Here is a 23,843-nt window from a genome sequence, read left to right as displayed (position 1 = left end):
ATTGGCTTTGCAGTTCTTTCATCTCGCTGGGTGCGAGTCTGTAAGGAGCACGAGCTATTGGTGCAGCTCCTGGTACAAGATCTATTTGAAATTCAACGGATCGATGTGGGGGTAATCCCGGTAATTCTTTCGGAAATACATCGGGAAATTCTTTTGCAATGGGAACATCATTGATGCTCTTTTCTTCAGTTTGTACTTTCTCGACGTGTGCTAGAACAGCATAGCAACCTTTTCTTATTAGTTTTTGTGCCTTCAAATTACTAATAAGATGTAGCTTCGTGTTGCCCTTTTCTCCGTACACCATTAAGGGTTTTCCTTTTTCTCGTATAATGCGAATTGCATTTTTGTAACAAACGATCTCTGCTTTCACTTCTTTCAACCAGTCCATACCGATTATCACATCAAAACTCCCTAACTCTACTGGTATTAAATCAATCTTAAATGTTTCGCTAACCAGTTTAATTTCTCGATTCCGACATATATTATCTGCTGAAATTAATTTACCATTTGCTAATTCGAGTAAAAATTTACTATCCAAAGGCGTCAATGGGCAACTTAATTTAGCACAAAAATCTCTACTCATATAGCTTCTATCCGCACCCGAATCAAATAAAACGTAAGCAGATTTATTATCAATAAGAAACGTACCCGTAACAAGCTCCGGGTCTTCCTGTGCCTCTGCCGCATTAATATTGAAAACTCTTCCGCGGCCTTGTCCATTCGTGTTCTCCTGGTTCGGGCAATTTCTAATAATGTGGCCCGGTTTTCCACATTTATAACAAACTACATTGGCATAGCTTGCTCCGACACTACTTGCTCCGCCATTACTCGTTCCGACACCATTTGTTCCTTTCGTTCTATTAACCCCTGGTCCGTAGACCTCACACTTCGCCGCGCTATGACCATTTCTTTTATACTTGTTGCAAAATTTGGTGCAGAACCCCGAGTGATACTTTTCACACCTTTGGCATAGCTGCTTCTGATTGTTGTTGTTGTTGCGGTTATTATTGTTGTTGGGATGATTGTTGTAGTTGCTGTTGTTGTTGTTGTTGTTGTTGTTGTTGTTGGGCCGTTTGTTGTAGTTGCGATTGATGTTGCGATTGTTGGGATAATTGTTGCGATTGCTGTTGTTGTTGTATTGGTGATTCTTATCACCTTTTTCCTCCCACTTTCTTTTGACTTGCTTCACATTGGCCTCTTCAGCAGTCTGTTCTTTAATTCTTTCTTCAATCTGGTTCACTAGTTTGTGAGCCATTCTACATGCCTGTTGTATGGAGGCGGGCTCGTGTGAACTTATATCTTCTTGGATTCTTTCCGGTAATCCTTTCACAAACGTCGATCTTCTCTTCCTCATCTTCGAATGCTCCCGGACACAATAGGCACAATTCTGTGAATCGTCTTTCATACGTGGTAATATCAAATCCTTGGGTTCGTAACCCTCTAAGTTCTGTCTTGAGCTTATTGACCTCGGTTCTGGGACGGTACTTCTCGTTCATCAAGTGCTTGAATGCTGACCACGGTAGTGCGTACGCATCGTCTGGTCCCACTTGCTCTAGATAGGTATTCCACCATGTTAACGCAGAACCTGTGAAAGTATGCGTAGCGTACTTCACTTTGTCCTCTTCAGTACACTTACTTATGGCAAACACCGATTCGACCTTCTCGGTCCACCGTTTCAATCCGATCGGTCCTTCGGTTCCATCAAATTCCAAAGGTTTGCAGGCAGTGAATTCTTTGTAGGTGCATCCTACACGATTTCCTGTACTGCTAGATCCAAGGTTATTGTTGGTATGTAGCGCAGCCTGTACTGCGGCTATGTTTGAAGCTAGAAAAGTACGGAATTCCTCTTCATTCATATTCACTGTGTGTCGAGTAGTCGGTGCCATTTCCTTCAAAATAGTCAAATGGAACAAGTTAATCATACAGAATATTAAGAGTAGTTAATAGTATTTCGTAGCATAATATGAACTCATTTATAAAAGCTTTTTCTTCATATTAGCGTTTTATAAGTTTAAATTCGGGTAGTACCTACCCGTTAAGTTCATACTTAGTAGCTAATATACAATTCAACTACTACAATTCTATATGAAAAACTGATTATAATAATATTTCGCGTTCAAACTTTTATACAATATTTTACAAACTTACAATACCGCTTATTTTACATAAAGCATGAAATATAGCACACAATAACTTTGATACAAGATAGTTGTGAAGATAATTCTAGCTAGTACACAAGTCGTTCAGCAAAGGCAATAAAGACACGTAATTCATACGTCCAGAAACAAGTCATGCATTCTGGTTTTACTAGGACTACTTCCCATCCTTGGTCTTGTGCAACATAACCGTTATGGCCGTTGATAAGACAGCGTGTTGTAACGTCGTCAAAGGGACGAGGGTTACGTAATGTCCAACAGTCCCGTAACAATCTAAAAACCTCATTTCTTACCCCAATTACCGACTCCGTCACTTGTGGAAACGTTTTGTTTAATAGTTGTAGCCCGATGTTCTTGTTCTCACTTTGGTGAGAAGCGAACATTACTAATCCGTAAGCATAACATGCTTCTTTATGTTGCATGTTAGCCGCTTTTTCTAAATCACGAAGTCCAATATTCGGATATATTGAGTCAAAATAATTTCTTAACCCGTTCCGTAAAATAGCATTTGGGTTCCCCGCAATATATGCGTCAAAGTAAACACATCGTAACTTATGGGTTTCCCAATGTGATATCCCCCATCTTTCAAACGAAAGTCTCTTATAAACCAAGACATTCTTGGAACGTTCTTCGAATGTCTTACAAACTGATCTCGCCTTAAATAGTTGTGTCGAGGAATTCTGACCGACTCTAGACAAGATTTCATCAATCATGTCTCCGGGTAGGTCTCTTAAAATATTGGGTTGTCTATCCATTTTGTGTTTTTAAACTGTAAAATAGACAAGAGTTAGATTCATAAAAAAAATACTTATTAATACAAGCAATTTTTACATATGTCATAAAGCATAAGCACACTATATTACATATATTACACCACACGAATACAACTATCTTATTCCGACTCGCTCGTTTCTTCTTCTTCGGTTTTGGTTCGTTTTGCCAAGTTTCTAGGGATATATGATGTTCCCCTAATACGAGCCGTAATTTTCCACATTGGTTTAGAAAAACCTGGTGGTTTAGAGGTTCCCGGGTCATTGTTACAACTTAAGGACTTCGGGGGTTGACGATACATATAAAGTTCATCGGGGTTGGAATTAGATTTCTCTATTTTTATGCCCTTTCCCTTATTATTTTCTTTTGCCTTCTTAAATTCAGTTGGGGTAATTTCTATAACATCATCGGAATTCTCGTCGGAATCCGATTCATCGGAGAATTGGTAATCCTCCCAATATTTTGCTTCCTTGGCGGAAACACCATTGACCATAATTAACCTTGGTCGGTTGGTTGAAGATTTTCTTTTACTTTACCGTTTTATTATTTCCCCCACCGGTTCTATTTCTTCATCCGGTTCCGATTCTTCTTCCGGTTCCGATTCTTCTTCCGGTTCCGACTCTTCTTCCGGTTCCTCTTCGGGAACTTGTGAATCAGTCCACGAATCATTCCAATTTACATTTGACTCTTCATTATTATTAGGTGAGTCAATGGGACTTGTTCTAGAGGTAGACATCTATCACATAATATCAAACGCGTTAAGAGATTAATATATCACATAATATTCACATGTTAAAAATATATAGTTTCCAACAAAATTTGTTAAGCAATCATTTTTTCAAGTAAACACGGTCGAAGTCCAGACTCACTAATGCATCCTAACAAACTCGATAAGACACACTAATGCAAAATTCTGGTTCTCTAAGACTAACGCTCGGATACCAACTGAAATGTCCCGTTCTTATTGATTAAAAACGTTCCATATTAATTGATTTCGTTGCGAGGTTTTGACCTCTATATGAGACGTTTTTCAAAGACTGCATTCATTTTTAAACAAACCATAACCTTTATTTCATCAATAAAGGTTTAAAAAGCTTTACGTAGATTATCAAATAATGATAATCTAAAATATCCTGTTTACACACGACCATTACATAATGGTTTACAATACAAATATGTTACAACAAAATAAGTTTCTTGAATGCAGTTTTTACACAATATCATACAAGCATGGACTCCAAATCTTGTCCTTATTTAAGTATGCGACAGCGGAAGCTCTTAATAATCACCTGAGAATAAACATGCTTAAAACGTCAACAAAAATGTTGGTGAGTTATAGGTTTAACCTATATATATCAAATCGTAACAATAGACCACAAGATTTCATATTTCAATACACATCCCATACATAGAGATAAAAATCATTCATATGGTGAACACCTGGTAACCGACATTAACAAGATGCATATATATAAGAATATCCCCATCATTCCGGGACACCCTTCGGATATGATATAAATTTCGAAATACTAAAGCATCCGGTACTTTGGATGGGGTTTGTTAGGCCCAATAGATCTATCTTTAGGATTCGCGTCAATTAGGGTGTCTGTTCCCTAATTCTTAGATTACCAGACTTAATAAAAAGGGGCATATTCGATTTCGATAATTCAACCATAGAATGTAGTTTCACGTACTTGTGTCTATTTTGTAAATCATTTATAAAACCTGCATGTATTCTCATCCCAAAAATATTAGATTTTAAAAGTGGGACTATAACTCACTTTCACAGATTTTTACTTCGTCGGGAAGTAAGACTTGGCCACTGGTTGATTCACGAACCTATAACAATATATACATATATATCAAAGTATGTTCAAAATATATTTACAACACTTTTAATATATTTTGATGTTTTAAGTTTATTAAGTCAGCTGTCCTCGTTAGTAACCTATAACTAGTTGTCCACAGTTAGATATACAGAAATAAATCGATAAATATTATCTTGAATCAATCCACGACCCAGTGTATACGTATCTCAGTATTGATCACAACTCAAACTATACATATTTTGGAATCAACCTCAACCCTGTATAGCTAACTCCAACATTCACATATAGAGTGTCTATGGTTGTTCCGAAATATATATAGATGTGTCGACATGATAGGTCGAAACATTGTATACGTGTCTATGGTATCTCAAGATTACATAATATACAATACAAGTTGATTAAGTTATGGTTGGAATATATTTGTTACCAATTTTCACGTAGCTAAAATGAGAAAAATTATCCAATCTTGTTTTACCCATAACTTCTTCATTTTAAATCCGTTTTGAGTGAATCAAATTGCTATGGTTTCATATTGAACTCTATTTTATGAATCTAAACAGAAAAAGTATAGGTTTATAGTCGGAAAAATAAGTTACAAGTCATTTTTGTAAAGGTAGTCATTTCAGTCGAAAGAACGACGTCTAGATGACCATTTTAGAAAACATACTTCCACTTTGAGTTTAACCATAATTTTTGGATATAGTTTCATGTTCATAATAAAAATCATTTTCTCAGAATAACAACTTTTAAATCAAAGTTTATCATAGTTTTTAATTAACTAACCCAAAACAGCCCGCGGTGTTACTACGACGGCGTAAATCCGGTTTTACGGTGTTTTTCGTGTTTCCAGGTTTTAAATCATTAAGTTAGCATATCATATAGATATAGAACATGTGTTTAGTTTATTTTAAAAGTCAAGTTAGAAGGATTAACTTTTGTTTGCGAACAAGTTTAGAATTAACTAAACTATGTTCTAGTGATTACAAGTTTAAACCTTCGAATAAGATAGCTTTATATGTATGAATCGAATGATGTTATGAACATCATTACTACCTTAAGTTCCTTGGATAAACCTACTGGAAAAGAGAAAAATGGATCTAGCTTCAATGGATCCTTGGATGGCTCGAAGTTCTTGAAGCAGAATCATGACACGAAAACAAGTTCAAGTAAGATCATCACTTAAAATAAGATTGTTATAGTTATAGAAATTGAACCAAAGTTTGAATATGATTATTACCTTGTATTAGAATGATAACCTACTGTAAGAAACAAAGATTTCTTGAGGTTGGATGATCACCTTACAAGATTGGAAGTGAGCTAGCAAACTTGAAAGTATTCTTGATTTTATGAAACTAGAACTTTTGGAATTTATGAAGAACACTTAGAACTTGAAGATAGAACTTGAGAGAGATCAATTAGATGAAGAAAATTGAAGAATGAAAGTGTTTGTAGGTGTTTTTGGTCGTTGGTGTATGGATTAGATATAAAGGATATGTTATTTTGTTTTCATGTAAATAAGTCATGAATGATTACTCATATTTTTGTAATTTTATGAGATATTTCATGCTAGTTGCCAAATGATGGTTCCCACATGTGTTAGGTGACTCACATGGGCTGCTAAGAGCTGATCATTGGAGTGTATATACCAATAGTACATACATCTAAAAGCTGTGTATTGTACGAGTACGAATACGGGTGCATACGAGTAGAATTGTTGATGAAACTGAACGAGGATGTAATTGTAAGCATTTTTGTTAAGTAGAAGTATTTTGATAAATGTATTGAAGTCTTTCAAAAGTGTATAAATACATATTAAAACACTACATGTATATACATTTTAACTGAGTCGTTAAGTCATCGTTAGTCGTTACATGTAAGTGTTGTTTTGAAACTTTTAGGTTAACGATCTTGTTAAATGTTGTTAACCCAATGTTTATAATATCAAATGAGATTTTAAATTATTATATTATCATGATATTATCATGTATGAATATCTCTTAATATGATATATATACATTAAATGTCTTTACAACGATAATCGTTACATATATGTCTCGTTTAAAAATCATTAAGTTAGTAGTCTTGTTTTTACATATGTAGTTCATTGTTAATATACTTAATGATATGTTTACTTATCATAGTATCATGTTAACTATATATATATCCATATATATGTCATCATATAGTTTTTACAAGTTTTAACGTTCGTGAATCACCGGTCAACTTGGGTGGTCAATTGTCTATATGAAACATATTTCAATTAATCAAGTCTTAACAAGTTTGATTGCTTAACATGTTGGAAACATTTAATCATGTAAATATCAATCTCAATTAATATATATAAACATGGAAAAGTTCGGGTCACTACACTATGGTGGTAATAACGATCGATGGCGCAGCGTTAAAAATGATCCAATACAAAACATCTTAATTAATTACATCAAATCAATCGGAGTAAGTAACTAGAATATATACAGTTTGACATGAAATTTGGTTACTTCGGTGAACTTTAACCATGCAAACTAGAAAAACTTTGTTTCAGATCCCCAATGGTCATGCAACCAGTCTCCAAGTTCTTCTGGCCTCAAAAGGTACCATGGCCCCCCGTCACTTGGTATACCATTCAGGCGATCATAGCCAGCACCATCATCCTCTGCACCACCACGATTCTCACCAATACCTTCACCATCACCTCCACAAGCGTCCCTACTAACATGATCCATGCCAACATGATCATAAGTATAACTACCAGCATCATCATCATCATCGTCATCATCATCATCATCATCATCGGCCTTTGAATTTAAGTACATTAGATATGTCTCACGAAAGTCCTCCCACTTCTCCTCATAAACCATGTGGTGCAGATGTTGACGCAAAGTAGAAGGTGTGTATTGAACTACTACTTGACTATTTAATTCGTGAATCGAAATATCTCGCTCGTAAATTAGACATAGCCCACATTCCTGTACCTCCCAGTTATTCTTACATTCTAATTCAAATCCAAGCACCAATTCATCAGCTCCTTCTACCAAAAGTGTTAGACGAGGAATCAAGTCAATAAGATGTGGCACAAATGCAATAAACATAGGACCGTAACCACGTAAGGTTGTACCAACGTAATCAGTCCGCCCTTTGGTTTTATTAACCACTTTACATTTCAATATGCATTCATCGTCTTTACAATTAGGAGCAATAGCACAGTATATCCAGCCACTGAATTTCTTATCCAAGTCCATGGGCACCACAAATGACAAAAATCTACCACGGCCTTGATAAGTGCACCAATCAGGGATCTCAGTTCCATTGAGTGAGACCCTAATTTCGGGAATGATAGGCCAAACCTGTCCATAGAGTTGTTTTTCTCTCATTAGCTTTGTGTTTGAATGATATACATATAAGTATATGTACACGCATACAGGATCAAGATAAGGGTCAAATGATAAGCTATTTTGAAGACCACCAAATTGTAAAACATATAATTCATAATTTTTCATAAAATTATTTTTACTTGACTCTTACCCTGTGTACGTATACTTATTATTATTGACTTAATATTCCTTAAATATAAATATATTAGATGAGTGTTCATAATATTCTTTAATGAATGTTATTGCACTAAAAGAAATTTATAATTTGTTCACACATACTTTTACACAATTACAAGAAAGTGTGAACTTTCTGTTCAATACTTCACACTTTTAAATGTATGTAAGCTTATTACATGTATAAATGTAGAATATTATTGAACTTTCACACATAAAAATGTAAGAAACTAGTGTTTACACTTACTAGAGTGTACAAAAACAAAATTTAATAGAGTAATTTGTTAAACCTCATTTTTTCACACAAGGGGAAGTGTGACAAAACTATGTGATTATATTTATGATTGTAAAGACCAGTAAGTGTGAACATTTTTTCCTTACAATTTTATGTGTCAAACTATGATGATATAATACATTTTTAAATGTAATGCATTTACACACAATTATAAGTGTGAGGAATTTAACAAAAATTTCACACTTTTTAAAAACATGTAAAAATATATGTGAACAAATGGTAAATTTGTTGTAGTGACATATTTTGTCTTTTTATTTATAAGACAAGTTTAAGTAGCTTTACTGAGCATCCTTATGTTATGAACCTATCCCATGCTAGGTCATAAGCCCAAGTGTAGAACTCACTTCCAAAAGTTAGCTTGAAAGAGGAGGGAACACCCAATCTACCATCTTTTGGTGTGCACCCCATCGAGTGTGGGATCATTAATACCTTACCCTATATTAGTATGTAGGTGTGTGTATGTGTGTGCCTGAACAGTGATATCCTCCTCTATTTACTCGTGTGTGTGTTTTGGAGGATTGGAGTAACTGAATATTTCACATTATAAACGGAAAGTAAGATATAGCAAAGTGATAGAGGGAGTACCTGCTGGAACTGGAAGAGCTCTTGATGAAACTGAAGGATGTATCTTTTGAAACTACGGGCATAATTATTGCCTACCCACTCAGGACAATGAGAGAACCTTAACTCCTGACCCGAGCTATGGAGAAAGAATGGCTTGAATGGTAGCATTTCAAGTGACCTACAGTTGTCTGCCTTGAGCACGGTAAAATCTGGCAGTAGAACTGGAAATGACCTCAACAGCGCACAACCGTTCAACTCAATTTCTTTCAGGTTTTGAAGGTTGCATAGGCTAGCAGGGAGGCTAGAAAAAATGTTATCTGAAAGATGCAGCTGCTTCAGTGATTCTAGACCCTCAATCTCAGAAGGTATATGAGACAAATTGCAATTTGTCATGTTTAAGTAAACAAGGTTGCTTAATCCTTCCAGTTTAACAAAGCAAAAAGGATCTTCTTGTCCAAGTTTGGAGCAACCGTCGAGATTCAACTCTCGGAGTGGTTTTAACTCCGAGATGTTTGAAGGCATGTTGTTCAGGCTTACGCAGTTGGTTGCTTTAAAACTTCTCAAATTTTTTGGAAGCAATGGAACTGTGTGGAGCGCGCTGCAATCTGACAAATCCAGATCCAATAAGTGGTGAAGGTGGCCGAAGCTACTAGGTAGACTAGAGAAATTGTTTCCACCAAGATTTAAGAAATTCAATGACACTAAGTTACCAATCTCAATGGGAACATGGGCTACATTGCAGCTGCACAGTTCTAGAAAACTAAGGCTACCTAATCCTGTCAGTTTCATGAGAAAATTTGGATCTTCAGATCCAAGTTTCTTGCAACCACTCAGTCTTAGTTCATCAAGACAACGTAACTTTAACATATTTGTAGGAAGACTCTTTAGGCTTATGCAGTTTACTGCAATTAACATCACTATCTTTTGTGGAAGATCTGGAATTGACTGCAGCTCAATACAATATGAAAGTGTGAGCTGCTTCAAGTGAATAAGGTTTCGGAGAGTTGGAAGGCTTGAAAAGTTGTTTTCATGGAGTTCTAATGTTACTAGTGTCAGTCTTTCAATTTCAGAAGGGACCATCGACAAGTTACATTCGACCAAAGATAGCTTGGTCAAAGGGGCTCGTGTTCCATACTGTGGAACACAAGTATCTTCTTTGAACTGTTCGAGCTTGGGACAGTGATAGATGTAAAGTTCTTCAAGAGATTTTAATTGTAATATACATCTTAAGTTGGGTGCCCTTTCCAATTTTACACAATAACTTAAATCCAAAATATGGAGTTTGTCAAGACATGTAACAGAGCTATGTAACTTAACTAATTTTGAGCACCGCGCAAGTAACAGCTTTTCAAGATTTTTCATTCCCGAGAAGTCGGGAGTTTCGGTTAAAAAGCAGGAGTCACTGAGATTGAGGAATCGCAGTTTATCCAGGTTCTGAGGAAACAAAAAACAAGAAAAATATTTAGTTACTACTTTTATATAAGTTAAACGTAAAAAAAGAGTACTACTGTAATTAAACAACACAGTGAAATGTAACAAACATCATACATACCATGGCTGTTTCCCATAATTTCTTCAGTCTGCTATGTTGCATGTCCATAACAACTACATTTTTCATAATCAACTTGGAAGGCATGTAATCCATAGGGAATCCATGCCACCGCAAATATTTCAGCTTCTTAAAAGCATGCATCATCTGATTATATTTGCCATAAAGCCGGATATGATGAAGCCAAAGCATTCTCAGGTTTGCCATCTTTTCAAACGCCTCCATATTCACATGTTCAAGGGGTACGAAATTACTGTAATTGCCATGGAAGACGCTTTCAACAGCTGATGTACCCTGCACAGTAAAGTATGCATAGATGGTAAGGAAAAAAAATTTGTTAAAAAACAGATTGTATAAGTCAGCAGGAAAAAAAAAAAAAAAAAAAAAAAAAAACCCTTAACTCATACCGAACATCGTCTAAATACGTCAGAAATGTCATCATGATCCCACAGTCTGCTTCGTCTCCCAGGCTCCTTAACTGATTGTTGTCGCACAATTTCTCTACCCATGTCTCTAATTAGATTATGCATCGATAACATTCCACCATCAATGCTAACAAGAGCTCGATTAACTAGTGTCTTGAAATCGATTTCGGGAAAGCAATTGGAGTCTTCCATTACATTGACCATCAAATCTTTCTCCATCCCAATGAAGAAACAACATATGTTTAGAAATGTTTCTTTTTCTTCATAACCAAGTGAATCAAAACTTACTTTAAGTTTTCCCTGGACATCATCATTGGGAACTTTTTTTAGTTTTCTAAGATTATCTTGCCATTCAGACTTGCTCAAATTGTAGCTAGAGGAACCGATAGTCTTAAGAACTAGCGGAATCCCGCCAGCATATTGGACTACCTCCGCTGTGAGCCCCTCATAGCCTTTATCAGGATGATCATTTCCAAAAGCAAATAAACTGAATAGTCTCTTAGACTCGTTTTTGTTCAAAATTTTTGGAGAATAAACATCATTTATCTTTAGAGCGCCTACCGAAGCTTTATCTCTGGTTGTTATTATTATTCGGCTTCCTGGGCAAAAGAAATGAGGATCAATCGCTAACATTTCCAGCTGCTCAAAGTTACTAATGTCATCAAGAACAACAAGAACCCTTTGAGACATTAAAACCTGTCGAATCTCCTCAGTTGCACGATGAACATTATTTATATTTGGAGTTTTATCAATCTTGAGATCCGAAAGAAGCTTATTCTGCAAAGTGGATTTCTCTGAATCCCTGATATCGTCAAGAAAACTACTGCTTTCGAATTCTGAAAAGATACAGTTATATGTAGCTTTAGCAATTGTTGTCTTGCCTAACCCACCACCACCCCAAACAGAAACTATCCGCACGTCATCTGTTCCCATTTGTAGCAATTCTACGAGTTCTGTCATACGAGATTCTATGCCAACAGGGTGGTATGCAACATTAAGACATGGCCGTTTTAAGTATTTCGCAACTTCTCTAATGATTTTGGTCACCAACTTCGCTTCATACCTTCCAAGAAAAGAAAATTATAATTAAAAAAAAAAATGGAAATGAAAGTATCCCTGTATTTATTCTACAATGTCAAAAGGGCTATCAGAAAACTTTCAAACATTACTTCACAACTGTTGTAACACTTTAACTGACGTTAGGCACATTTTTTTCAATTGTAGGTAGATATCTACACCATTTTCCTGTTGGAGCTAATAGGTTAATTCTGTCCCACATCGGAATATGGAAGGAACAAATGTATGCATATTATTATTTTTAGAACGGCAATTTTTGGCATTAAATCCTCTCATTTGCCACCCACGCACCCGTTAGGAAGAAACCTCTGGCATCCATCGCGCAAAGCGTACTCGGAATGCTTTAGGTTAACTACTTGGCCTGCACAGAGTGAGGGATACCAGAGGCACAACTTTTGAGAAACCTCCCCCCTCAGGATTTGAACATGCTCCTATTTTTTTCAAAGATACTGGCCCAGAACCAACAGAGGCTTTTTACCACTCAACCAATATTTCGGTGGTTAAACTATGCATATTATTATTATTAAACGTTGAATATTTTGCTCCCAATCAGTTAATCCTTTTAATTAATTGAATAACTATTATTAAGGTTATGGGTTCATGAACTTGTATAAAAAACTAATAACTCAAAACTGATTACATAATAGGGAGTATAATTTAATGTTAGTTATCAGATAAGGTTTTGCAATGTTAGGCTACATAGGAATGGGGGTAATGGAGTAAAATAATAAGAATAGTTACAGTTACTTACTAACAAGGAATTGAAACATAGCCCAAAGGATGCCAAAAGAAAATGCTAAAATATGAAGAAGAAAAAAACTTAATAAATATTCAAAATTGCTGGAGAAACTCAGATTAGTACCCATTGGCATCATTTTGCAAGTGTAGACCTGACAATTTGCCAGCATCTTCTAGAGCCTTCCTCCAACTCTCAACTCTGTTATGGTCAAAGTACAATTCATGATTATTAAATGCCTGAGCAAATAAATTAACCCTGCTGCTTTCGGACATCAGACGGTTCTACGTCAAGAAACACAGGTAGAACGATATGTTGAAAATGCCTTCGGCAAAACATGATCTTTACCAGCTCATCAAGGCACCATTTGGAATCTGCATAGTTTTTTGAGAATAATATGATAGACATCCTCGATTCCTCAATCGCTTTAAGCAGCTCAGAATCAATATATTGCCCCCGATTGAGTATACTGTCATGAAACGTGTGATATCCATTCTGCTTCAAACATTTCAACAGGTGGTCTGTGAAATTCTTTCTTGTATTCGATCCTCTGAAGCTCAAGAACACATCATATGATCGACATGCTTTTTTTAATTGGAAGTGATTTGATGAAGTTGATGACACAAATTTATTCATGTTTAGGTTCAATTTTAACAGAGCAAAAAATCAGTGTTAAAGAGATGAATTTGATTTTGATTAAAGATTTGGGAAGAAATGAAAAGGAAAGCTCCTCTGACTTTCATTCGCACGGGGCTTAATCTATCTATCTATATCTATGGCTTAATTTATTTGTTAAAAAAAAAAATCAAAAAGGAAAAGGGAATTTTTTTTTAAGGATATCATTAATATAAATAATTTTGAATTAAAATTAAATTTTATTAATTACAAAGTAATTATTATTATTTAATTTTATTAATAATTATTTTAATTATTAAAATCAAATAATTTTGAATTATTTTAATTAATTATTTTGAATTGAGTACGAGAAGGTATAAAATCTAGACAAAAGAAAACCAATTTAAATTTATATTTTAATTTACACTTTTAAATAAAATGACAATCAATATTATCTCTTACGATTGGATATTTGGATGTGAATTGTTTAATATGAATTTTAGGTGTTTGATGAAATCTTCAGCTGACGAGTTTCTTAGTCGTACTATGTGGTTCCACGGGTCATTAAACTAAATAACTTTAGCATTTACATTCACTTAATACCTAAAACATATCATTAAACTGTTTCGTTTAAAAAAACGGTTATTCCACGGGTCATTTCACTAGTTATTAATTAATTATTATTAACCCTATATACTAAAACTGGTGGGACTTTATGCCGTCCCCATTAAAAAATTATCGTACAATCCTTTGTGTTCACACCACATATTTTCACTCACCAGCCCTTAAATATGTTCATTCGTTCAATTCTGCAGGGGTTAAAATCGTAAATTTTAGGGTATAAATAAAGTGTAATTTTAATATTAAATTCATAAATATATCACAAAAACCACCACGAATTTTAAACCGATCGTATTTTTCCGTCCGTCGAGCGTTATTGTTCATCGTCACCACCATTAAACTCAAAATAGTTTTACGAACAAAATGAAACCAGCCACGTTGAAAACGGACACTTCTTAAAAAATTAACCACAACGACAGACAAAACGGAGCTTACAACATGGCCCGTTATTCCGTCTGTAAACACATAACACTACGTTAAATATGAATACTCAAGCCGAAAAATCCGGCTGCAACGCGCGGCCCGGTCCGGTACTAGTCCTATATACAAAACCACGTCCAAAATTTAGTCGTGGCATCACCATCAAACGACATCACCAATTTACAAAAAAAAACCCCTAACTTTGTTCACTTGTCAAATCTTTCAGGGTAAAAATAGTAAATTCATTTTACTATTAAATTAACTTAAACAAAATCCACCCGAATTTTCAACAGCCCATATCTTCGGGAAGAATGAGTTAATACATCTTAACTCATTATTACTAATATTCTTTGGTGGCGGTGGTGTTGCTGTGTGTAGTGATTGCGGAGTTTGCGAATCTTGTGATGCTACTGGTGTTTACAGTGCTTGCGGTGCTGGTGATGTTGGCGGTACTGCGGGTGGCGTTTCTGTTGCTGATACTGGTGGTGTTGTCGATGTTGGTGATACTGCTGGTGCTTGTAATATTTGCACCATATTTTCCAAAGTCACTACCCGAGCGCGAAGCTCGTTGACTTCTTCTATTACATCGGGATGATTGTTGGTTCGGACGAGCGGGCGAATAAGATCTAGAATTTAAGATAGTATATAATCGTGACGAGATACTCGGGAAATGAGAGAGAAAATGGTATTACGAACAGGTTCACCGGTAAGTGCTTCAGGTTCTTCGCCAATAGGGCAATGTGGTGGATAGAAGAGATCACCTTCTTCTTGTCTCCAATGATTAAGTAGATTACGAACCCATCCCCAATTCATCCAGAATAGATGATGGCTAATTGGTTGATCCATTCCGGTCACACTGCTTTCGGAGCTCGAGTGGAAATCCATATCGGAATAGCTGTCGGAATCTAAGGAATTTTAACTAGATACGGGATCCATCTTGTGTAATCAGGAAAATGATTTTTGATGTGAAATAGATTATAGGACTTAGATTTAGTATTCTTCAATACATAATTTACATATGTATATATAATACTAAAATCCCATAAATTATGGAGGAATCTTCGAAAGATGTCAGGCAAAGTTTACAGTAACAGATATGCTAAGATATGAATTAGTCTGTACACTATCTATGCAATAAATGCAGAAAAACGTGTCTAGACTTAAGAATGATAAGCAAGTAATTTATGACAAGAAATGATAAGCAAAACTCGGTAAAAATAGATACGGTCATAGTCCAGACTCACTAATGCATCCTAACAATTACCAGTTAAACACACTAATGCAAATTCTGGTTCCCTATGACCTCAAGCTCTGATGCCAACTGTGATGACCCGTCCAAATCCATTTGGATGAATACATCATTCATCGATTTCATAGTGAGGTACTGACCTCTATATGATAAGTTTTGTAAACATTGCATTCTTTTGAAAAGGTACATTATCAATTGAATATATATATATCCAAGGTTTTCGGCATCTGATGATTTCTATGTATAGACAATCATCATAAATAATAGTTTTTAACAATACATTCATTGGCAATGCAGTCAAAATAAGATACATAGTGATAATTTTGTGAATGCAACGTTTTCTCGAATAAAGCATGTATGACTCCATGCACATAGCTTGTATAACATATAAGTAAACAGCGGAAGACTTCTAGGAACCTGAGAATAAGCATGCTTAAAAGTGTCAACACAAAGGTTGGTGAGTTCATAGTTTTAATGTTGCGCATAATCTGTATATAAAGATGAATCATAAGATTTCTGTTGTTTCATCCAAAACGTTTATCAAAATATTCTACAAAAATGAGCACCCTGGTAACTAAACTTAACGTATATATAATAAGTACCCATGTTTTAACATACATGCAACCAACGTGTACAATACACGCAAACCAACGCGTACTAAACTCAAATAGCATACGTCTGTTTTATAGTTCAGGCTAGGGTTTCTATACCTGGAACAGACGGGGATGTCAAGCCCTATGGATCCATATATAACTACTCGCGACCACCAGTTCTTATAACCGGCAGTTACTAGTTACCAAAGCTAAGGGATTTTTTGTTCAAACTCAGTGTAGAATTAAGTATGTACTTGTGTCCATTTTGTTTAAAATAAAGTGCATGTATTCTCAGCCCAAAATATAGATTGCAAAAGCAATTAAAAATGGAGAAAATGAAACTCACCTTAGCAGCACATAAATTCATTCACTGAAATGTGACCGAAACTCGGAATGCAAAGTAACCGTAGATCTCAACCTAGAGAACATATGTTGGTCAATAAATGTCTAACAAGCTAGGTCGAGTCATAGTGTATCACAATCCTAATGCTCGAGACCGACATGCAAAAGTTAACAAAAGTCATCTCAAAAGTTAACATGGCCCAATATGATCTTTAAATCTATACATGTTTAATATATTAACATAGTATAAGTCTTGATAATTGAACGAATTTATAGTTTATCAAACTCAAAATATTATTTATTTCAGGAGCTATATTATATTTGAATTATCATGGCAATCGAAAATATTTTATTATTTCACATAGTTTTCCAATACTTGTAAAATCAGATTATGGTATTTATAAAGCTTTAAAATATGATAAGACAGTCAACTTTGACAATTGTTCAACAAAACGAGACGTGCCTTATATAGAAATTCATTTACTCGATTAATAATATCTAAAAATCCAAATTATCAATCTCGTAGACAACTTGTTTAGATATTAATTTACAGTTTCCAACACAATTTCAATTAACGTCAAACATAATTCAGTTGACCATATCTTTTAATCCGTTAATCGAAATCATGCGATTTCTAAATGAAAAGTTATTAATTTTTCGATAACTTTCCAACGACATGCATATCATATAATTTATATCAGTAGCATATGTATCAAATTCGTGATTCATCATAAACTATCTAACGATAAAATTAAAGCATACAAGCATGCATAAACATATATACTCGAGCACTAGACATGGATACACTATTAATATATAAAAGATAAGATATGAATGCTCACGTATCAATATTGTGGTTCAATATTGCGTAGAAGTAACGATAGTGGATGTTTGTATAGTTGGTCTTGGATTCACTAACAATACCCATAACCTCCTTAGCTATAACCCATAATTTCCTTAGCTCTATCCCACTCGAAAAACTCGTTCTGAAATAACTCGCTCATGACTTCGTCGTAGTATTTTATGTATAATACTAATAATAATAATACTACTAATAATAATAAGATTATTAATAATAATAATCTTAATAATAATAATAATAATAATAATAATAATAATAATAATAATAATAATAATAATAATAATAATAATAATAATAATAATAATAATAATACAGAGGAAGTAAAAGAGATATGTGTGTGTGATTTTGTAACCAGTTTTGTAACGACCCGACTTTTCAACTTGCTTTTATGCCTTGTGTTTTTGCGAAACTGCGTATTTATGCGTACTGTGCTATTTTATACTCTGGAATCTTACTACACGTGGATTACTTTCGTGTATATGTTAAAACGTGCCTTTGAGTACGTAGGTTACTTAACTTGATCACCGGAAGCCTTTATGACCGTTAGTGTCCCTTAACGTTTCGAACAAACTGCGTACTGCGTACACGTTTAACTTTTGTCGTAATCGGAATATTATGACTACGAAATATTGATTGTTATTTTATAATAACAATTACTTGGGTTTTTGGATGCTTAATTACGCTTAGTAATTTACTTATGCTTACTAGTTAGTCTTGTTGGACTTTCTACCTTGTTGGACCTTAGCCCACCCTACTCTAGTTAGTGGACTATTTAATTAGCCCAATTATAAGTAACTAGTGACCCATTTATATGTAAGACAAATGCCCATTTATTAGAGGGAACATACTAGCAATTTTGTCAAGCATTATCCTTAATGTTGCATGGGATTCCAACATAAGCACCAACTTTAGACAACAATTAATCAAAAAGCAAACTTGTCTCCCCTTTTATCCCCCCATAGGCTACGGTTTTGAAGGCTTCCCCACACCCCATTCACCTATAAATACAAGCTTTATTCCATCCATTTTACACTTGCTCTCATTTACATTTTACACACACTTACTCTCTAATTCTTTCTCTAGTCTTTCTTTCTCTAAAAAGTGTAAGTATTTGATTTTTTCTTCTTCTTCTTCCCTTCCCTTTCACGAAATCATCATCATCATCTAAGGGTCTAGCTTTTTAGCTTTGATCTTGATTACATCTTGTAGATTCAAACATGGATTTGAATCCTTCAAGAACATGGAAGATTCAAGCTTTCTAGCTTTGAATCTTCACCTACTTTGTAGATCTAAATCTTTTAACTTTAATCTTGTTATTTTTCTATAAAGATTCAAACTTGTGTTTGAAATCTTCATGTAACTTAAAGATCCAAGCTTTATGCTTCAAGATCTTCAAGAACAACCAAGATGCAAGCTTTCTAGCTTGAATCTTCATATCTTTTGATGGATCTAAATTTTCTAATTTATGATCTCATTACTTTGTTATAAAGATCAAAACTTATATTTATGATCTTCATGCAACTTAAAGATCCAAGCTTTATGCTTCAAGATCTTCAAGAACACCAAAGGTTCAAGCTTTCTAGCTTTGTAATCTTGTAACTTGTGTGAAAAGGATCCAAGCTCTCTAGCTTAGGGTTCCATCACTTTATTTGACTTAGATTATGTTCATACTTGTTTGATTGAAGTAATGTTTGTAGCTTTAGTTGTAAATGTAACTTGTAATTGTGTTAAGACTAAGGATATGATGTAACTTTGGTTCATCATCCATCTAATACTCTTAAATGAGTTGTGTTCTTACTTGGTCTTAACATACTGTGTGTTGATAGTAGAATCTTGATCAAGGTGATGCTAACCCATCAACGAGTTGTACACTTGAAGCTACAAGCACCAAGGATGAGAACCGTGATGAGCATCAAGTACTAAGAACCCCACCGGAGCAAATTGCTTACTGTTTTCGGGATCTGATCAGGCTCCTGAGCTACTGTAAAATTTGATTTTCAGATAGCCTGGTTCGAGTATATGACTTTCCGTTTAAGAATCGTCTCAATCCGAGTTACGGTTTGGGATTTATGGCCTTTTCAAACTCACTACACCCATGTAACGTTGTGCTTAAAATTCGGACCTACTCGCACTTAAACCATCGCCACGGTCAAACAAAGATGAGTTTGAGTCTAGAAATTGGTCAGCAACTAGAGGACTCCCATACGGAGCCATGGCCACTGATTTAGCATCTTTTCAATTTACGTAGAGGCCGTAGCAGCTGATCAAAGTCAGCATATTGTTTTGACCTCTATACTTGTTAAACTTACTTAACTTTTACGATGATGAATGATGATGATGATGATGATGATGACACTTAAACTTATTTTATGCACTATTAGAACTTATAAAGACAACATACTGACCTAGTAACCTTTGATTTAGGTTGACGACCTTTCGGACCGACTTACTACTTACACACTTTCGTATCGACTTGTATTGCTTATTCACTGTGAGTTATAGCATCCCTTTTTACTTTAACTATTTTGGGACTGAGAATACATGCGCTTTTTATGTTTTACTTACTAGGCACGAGTACTTAAACTTTATATATGTGTGGGTTATACAACGGCATAAACTTTCCCCTTAGCTCGGTAACGTTTAGTCATTGGTTTTTGAACCGGTGAACGCGAATCTTAGATATGGATCCATAGGGTTTTGTAGCGACCCGACAAAATCGTCATTGACGGCGCCGTCTACTTAGGTCCCGTTACGTGGTCATAAGTCTTTAAAACAACGTTTGACCAAAAGATATGTCGCATTCATTTCAAATGTAAAGATTGTTCAAAGTTTACAAGAATAGTTCCACCACAAGTTACGTTACAGAGTTATAAGTACAAATGAAACTTATGCGACACAATTTAAAAGTAGCCAAAAGACGCTCCATGTATGCATATATACTCGACATCCAATGCAAGTATCAAAATAATGAGCGGAAGCATGTATCATGTATCGTTCAAGGACCTGAGAAAAACATAGAAATCTGTCAACGAAAACGTTGGTGAAATCATAGGTTTGAGTAAGTAAGTACAAGTGAACCACAAGATTTGCAACAATGAAATAATAGTTAACCATTCCAAAAGTTTGTTTCACGAGCACCCAATTATCAATGCTTAACATTCTTTCCATTGAACCCCATCACTTAGTGCTAGAACATGCACTGTTTCTCGAAAATATATTTCATTCGTAAACGGTAGCGAACCGTTTGAATGAGGGTTTGTCAAACCCATATGGATCCATACAACATAAGTTCTCGCTTACACCCGGCAAGTGTAACTAATGATAATCGAATTGAGGATTTTGTTCTAAACTCGTATGTAGAATGTTTGTTTTCCTGTACTTGTGTTCACTTAGTAAAAGAAACGTTTATGTTTTCTCATCCCAAATGTAAGTTCAAAAAGAGTAAAAGTGGGACTATGATCTCACCTTGAGTGCACGAGTAGTAAAGTACTTCAACAAGTAAACGTGTGCAAAGAACAATGCTAGTCTTGACCTAAACAATAGGTTGTATCAATAACGGTAAACACGATAGGTCAAAGATGTTCAATTAGTCCTATGGCTCGTTAAGACTCGATCATAGTAGCATGTGAATCAAATTGTCATGTTTCACGCAAGGTACAAGTATAAAAACAAGTTAGAACGATTGCACAAATATTTGGTTAAGTTTGATTAAAAGTCAACTTAGGCCGGGTCAAAGTCAACGAAAAAGTCAACACGTTCGGGTCAGGTCCCGAACTATTTTTCTGAGGTTTTTAATCATATATGAGCATGTTAGAACAAGTTACATGTGAATCGGAGGTCCATAGCATAGCAAACATTTTCCGTAAAATGACCAACGAAGACAGTGGCCTGCCAGGGTATCTGGACGGCGTCCAGATTGTCTGGACGGCGTCCAGCTTTGAAGGATAGGACGGCGTCCAAATAGCTGGACGGCGTCCAGCTTTGAAGTCTAGGACGGCGTCCAAGTTTCTGGACGGCGTCCAGATTGGTATTCCAGTCTGATGCAGTAAGCTTCTAAGTACACGAACCAAAAACCAAATAAACACAATTTATGATCCGCAAACAATCAAGTCAAGTATTTTATACCGTTGGGAAGGTAATTTGACGAGGAAGACAACTAAACACATTTCACCAATCAATCTACCTATTATAACAACCAAAACCGCATCTAATGCTCAACATTAATCGCATACAAGTTCATAAATGCAATTCAATGATTCGGGCAACCAATTTACATGAATGATATGCCGTTTCGAAGGTAATAAAGCATACAATCCAACTAAACACTTACCAATAACATTTCATAGCATTTGATGCATCAAAAGTTCATATTAAGCCTATCAAACCCTAACCAAAATCTCAAAACCAATAATCATGTTAATGTAAGGTTTTCATATCATCCAACATACCAAAACGAAGCTAACGATGCTAGTAACACTTTTAACACAATGGGTTTAACATCTAACAACATTTAATCAATCAAAATCAAAGATTAAACTAACCCATTTCAAGTGTTCATGCTAGTTACACCAAATAAAAAGATCGAGCATACAAATTACATACACGACATCACAATGAGCCATAGACACTAACTAACACCATTTCAAGTCAAAAACATGAATTTAGAGAAATCTAGAGTTTTAGAAATGTTACCCAAACGAGATGAAGTTGGTACCAAAATGAAGAGGATGAAGAGAGGATCACGAATATATAATTTATTTTGTTGTAAGCCTCCTAGATCGGATTTAGATGATGATTGAATGAATTTGGTAAATGGGTGTGTGTTCTTGCTAGAGAGAAAGAGAGAGATGGAGATGATAATGAATGGGTGAAAGGGGTTTGACCCTTTGACCTAGTCAAGGGTTTGATCCCTTGTCAAGTTTAGTCCCTCAACTTTCGTTCGGGTGCGTGAATTACCTAAACGAGATAATTTAAAACGCGTATTAACGGGAGATGTTATAAACATATAACGGAGTTTAAATTAGTATAACGGAAAAGTAAATGGAAAAAGGCGGGATGTTACATTACCTACTCCTTAAAAGAAATTTCGTCCCGAAATTTAAGTAGGCGTAGTAGTCGTTGTTTCTTCCTCGAGATCTTGCGTTTCCGAATTCACGAATAGATGAGGATACTTCCTTTGCATTTGATCTTGTCTTTCCCAAGTAAACTCGGGTCCCCTTTTGGCGTTCCAACGGACTTTAACAATCGGGATTCGGCTTTGTTTCAATGTCTTGACGGAGGTGTCCACAATTTCAACCGGTTCCTCCACAAAATGAAGTTTGTCATCAATAGTAAGTTCCTCGAGAGGGATGACGATATCGGGTTCGGCAAGACACTTTTTCAAGTTAGATACATGGAAGGTAGGATGAACGGAGTTCAATTGAGGCGGAAGATCTAAACGATAAGCAACGGTTCCGATACGCTCCAAGATTTCGAAAGGACCAATATACCTCAGATTTAGCTTCCCACGTTTCCCAAAACGGATTACACCCTTCCAAGGTGCGACTTTTAACATTACTCGGTCACCGACTTGAAATTCAAGATCGTTGCGTCGTTTGTCGGTATAGCTCTTTTGACGACTTCGGGCCGTCCTAAGCCTATCTCGGTTTCTCAGTGGTTTCGTGAATGAGTTCGGGTCCGGTGATTTGCACGTCGCCTACCTCGGCCCAACAAAGAGGTGAACGACATTTTCGGCCATATAGCGCTTCAAAAGGTGCGGCTTTAATACTCGCGTGATAACTATTGTTGTAAGAGAACTCGGCGAGAGGTAAGTGCTTGTCCCAAGCTTTTCCGAAATCAACCACGCAAGCTCGTAACATGTCCTCTAAGGTTTGAATTGTACGTTCGCTTTGTCCATTGGTTTGAGGATGATATGCGGTGCTCATGTCTAAACGCGTTCCCAACGCTTCTTGTAAAGTACTCCAAAATCTAGAAACAAAACGGCCATCTCGGTCGTAGATAATCGATAAAGGTACACCGTGTCAGGCTACGATCTCCTTAATGTAAAGTTGTGCAAGTTTCTCCATTTTGTCCGTTTCTTTCATGGCAAGGAAGTGTGCGGATTTGGTGAGACGGTCAACAATAACCCAAATGGTATCATAACCGCCCGTCGTTTTTGGTAGTTTGGTGATAAAATCCATCGTTATCCTTTCCCA

General features: G+C 35.6%; 1 protein-coding gene across 1 annotated transcript; it reads right to left on the bottom strand.

Annotated features, from left to right (window-relative positions):
* Window positions 1-7,110: 7,110 nt before the first annotated feature.
* On the bottom strand, window positions 7,111-13,613 carry LOC139903016 (TMV resistance protein N-like). Its single transcript, XM_071885764.1, has 5 exons — window positions 13,074-13,613; window positions 11,117-12,197; window positions 10,713-11,003; window positions 9,182-10,594; window positions 7,111-8,100 (listed from the first exon to the last, which is right to left on the bottom strand). Exons 1-5 carry the CDS (start codon window positions 13,220-13,222, stop codon window positions 7,279-7,281), a joined length of 3,756 nt encoding a protein of 1,251 aa, XP_071741865.1. The 5' UTR covers window positions 13,223-13,613; the 3' UTR covers window positions 7,111-7,278.
* Window positions 13,614-23,843: the final 10,230 nt, after the last annotated feature.

Source organism: Rutidosis leptorrhynchoides, chromosome 3, assembly GCF_046630445.1.
Source record: "Rutidosis leptorrhynchoides isolate AG116_Rl617_1_P2 chromosome 3, CSIRO_AGI_Rlap_v1, whole genome shotgun sequence".
Lineage (NCBI taxonomy): Eukaryota > Viridiplantae > Streptophyta > Magnoliopsida > Asterales > Asteraceae > Rutidosis > Rutidosis leptorrhynchoides.
Note: the sequence above shows the minus strand (reverse complement) of the source record. Positions and strands in the feature narration are given on the sequence as shown.